The sequence below is a fragment of the Sphaeroforma arctica genome (genome assembly GCF_001186125.1).
Source record: "Sphaeroforma arctica JP610 unplaced genomic scaffold supercont1.7379, whole genome shotgun sequence".
Classification (NCBI taxonomy): Eukaryota; class Ichthyosporea; order Ichthyophonida; genus Sphaeroforma; species Sphaeroforma arctica.
In genome coordinates this window covers 1-928 of record NW_014033179.1, presented here as the reverse complement: position 1 = coordinate 928, position 928 = coordinate 1, and the positions used below count along the sequence as shown (strand labels likewise).

The window sequence follows — 928 nt, the reverse complement described above, 5'->3', positions numbered from 1 at the left end:
GAACAAATACTGTCTTTATCCTTGGACATAGGACATAGGCTCTTGTATTTACACACAAAGATAAATATACGTAATGTATAGGTGTACACGCACCCACACCAACACACACACACACATATGTATATATAAATATATATAAAGCATGATATATAGTATATAAACATTGTGTATTTATGTATGTAAATATATATGATTAATAATTAATAGGCTTGAGTATCAAGCAAGGCATCTCGCAATCCACTTGTCGACCACACCAGACAGTCGCCACTATGGGTATGACCAGAGAAGAGTTAATGAGACGGTATCAGTCGGATGCTGCAACAACACTTGGAGACCCGAAGAAGAAGAAGAAGAAGAAGAAAAGTAAAAGTTCCTCTTCCAGACACAGCGGCAGTAAGGTATCCATTCGCTCGAACACTGGTCTGCGGATAATAGACGAGGATGACGACTTGTTTCCCAGTATGCATAAGTAAGTTCTCTACGATTACATGGTCAAATGTTATAGTTATAGCAGAAATTTATATGGTTTAGTTTCAGGCTAACTTAAAGATCTTGAAAGTAAAGCAAGAAGAAAATCTTTGTATTTTAATCGAAGTATCCGTATGTAACAGTAGACATACCTTCTTAGCACGTAGATATACGTTTTGTCTTCTTTTGCTAGAACATGAATTGGCTTTTTATATCCTCTCTGATACATTTACTTGTATATCCCTACATATCTTGAAACAAAGTTCACATATGTGTTAGTGGCTTCACAAAATCTTAGATAGTACTTGATATTTTGATACCGACATGTGTGAACATGTGGTAGCTACTAGTTAACCATCAGTTTGTATATACTCCTGCCAATAGATATATATCTACATTACTTCAATTGTTTGTTTGTTTTTATTAGCATTAGAAAAAGCTATGAGACAATGATCAATTT

At 34.7% G+C, this 928-nt stretch overlaps 1 protein-coding gene across 1 annotated transcript; it reads left to right on the top strand.

Annotated features, from left to right (window-relative positions):
- Positions 1 to 257: 257 nt before the first annotated feature.
- SARC_16116 (hypothetical protein) lies at positions 258 to 473 on the top strand (the record flags this gene model as incomplete). The annotated part of the gene is made up of 1 exon (XM_014289774.1): positions 258 to 473. A coding segment is annotated over one exon (216 nt), but the record flags the coding sequence as incomplete, so codon positions are not given.
- Positions 474 to 928: the final 455 nt, after the last annotated feature.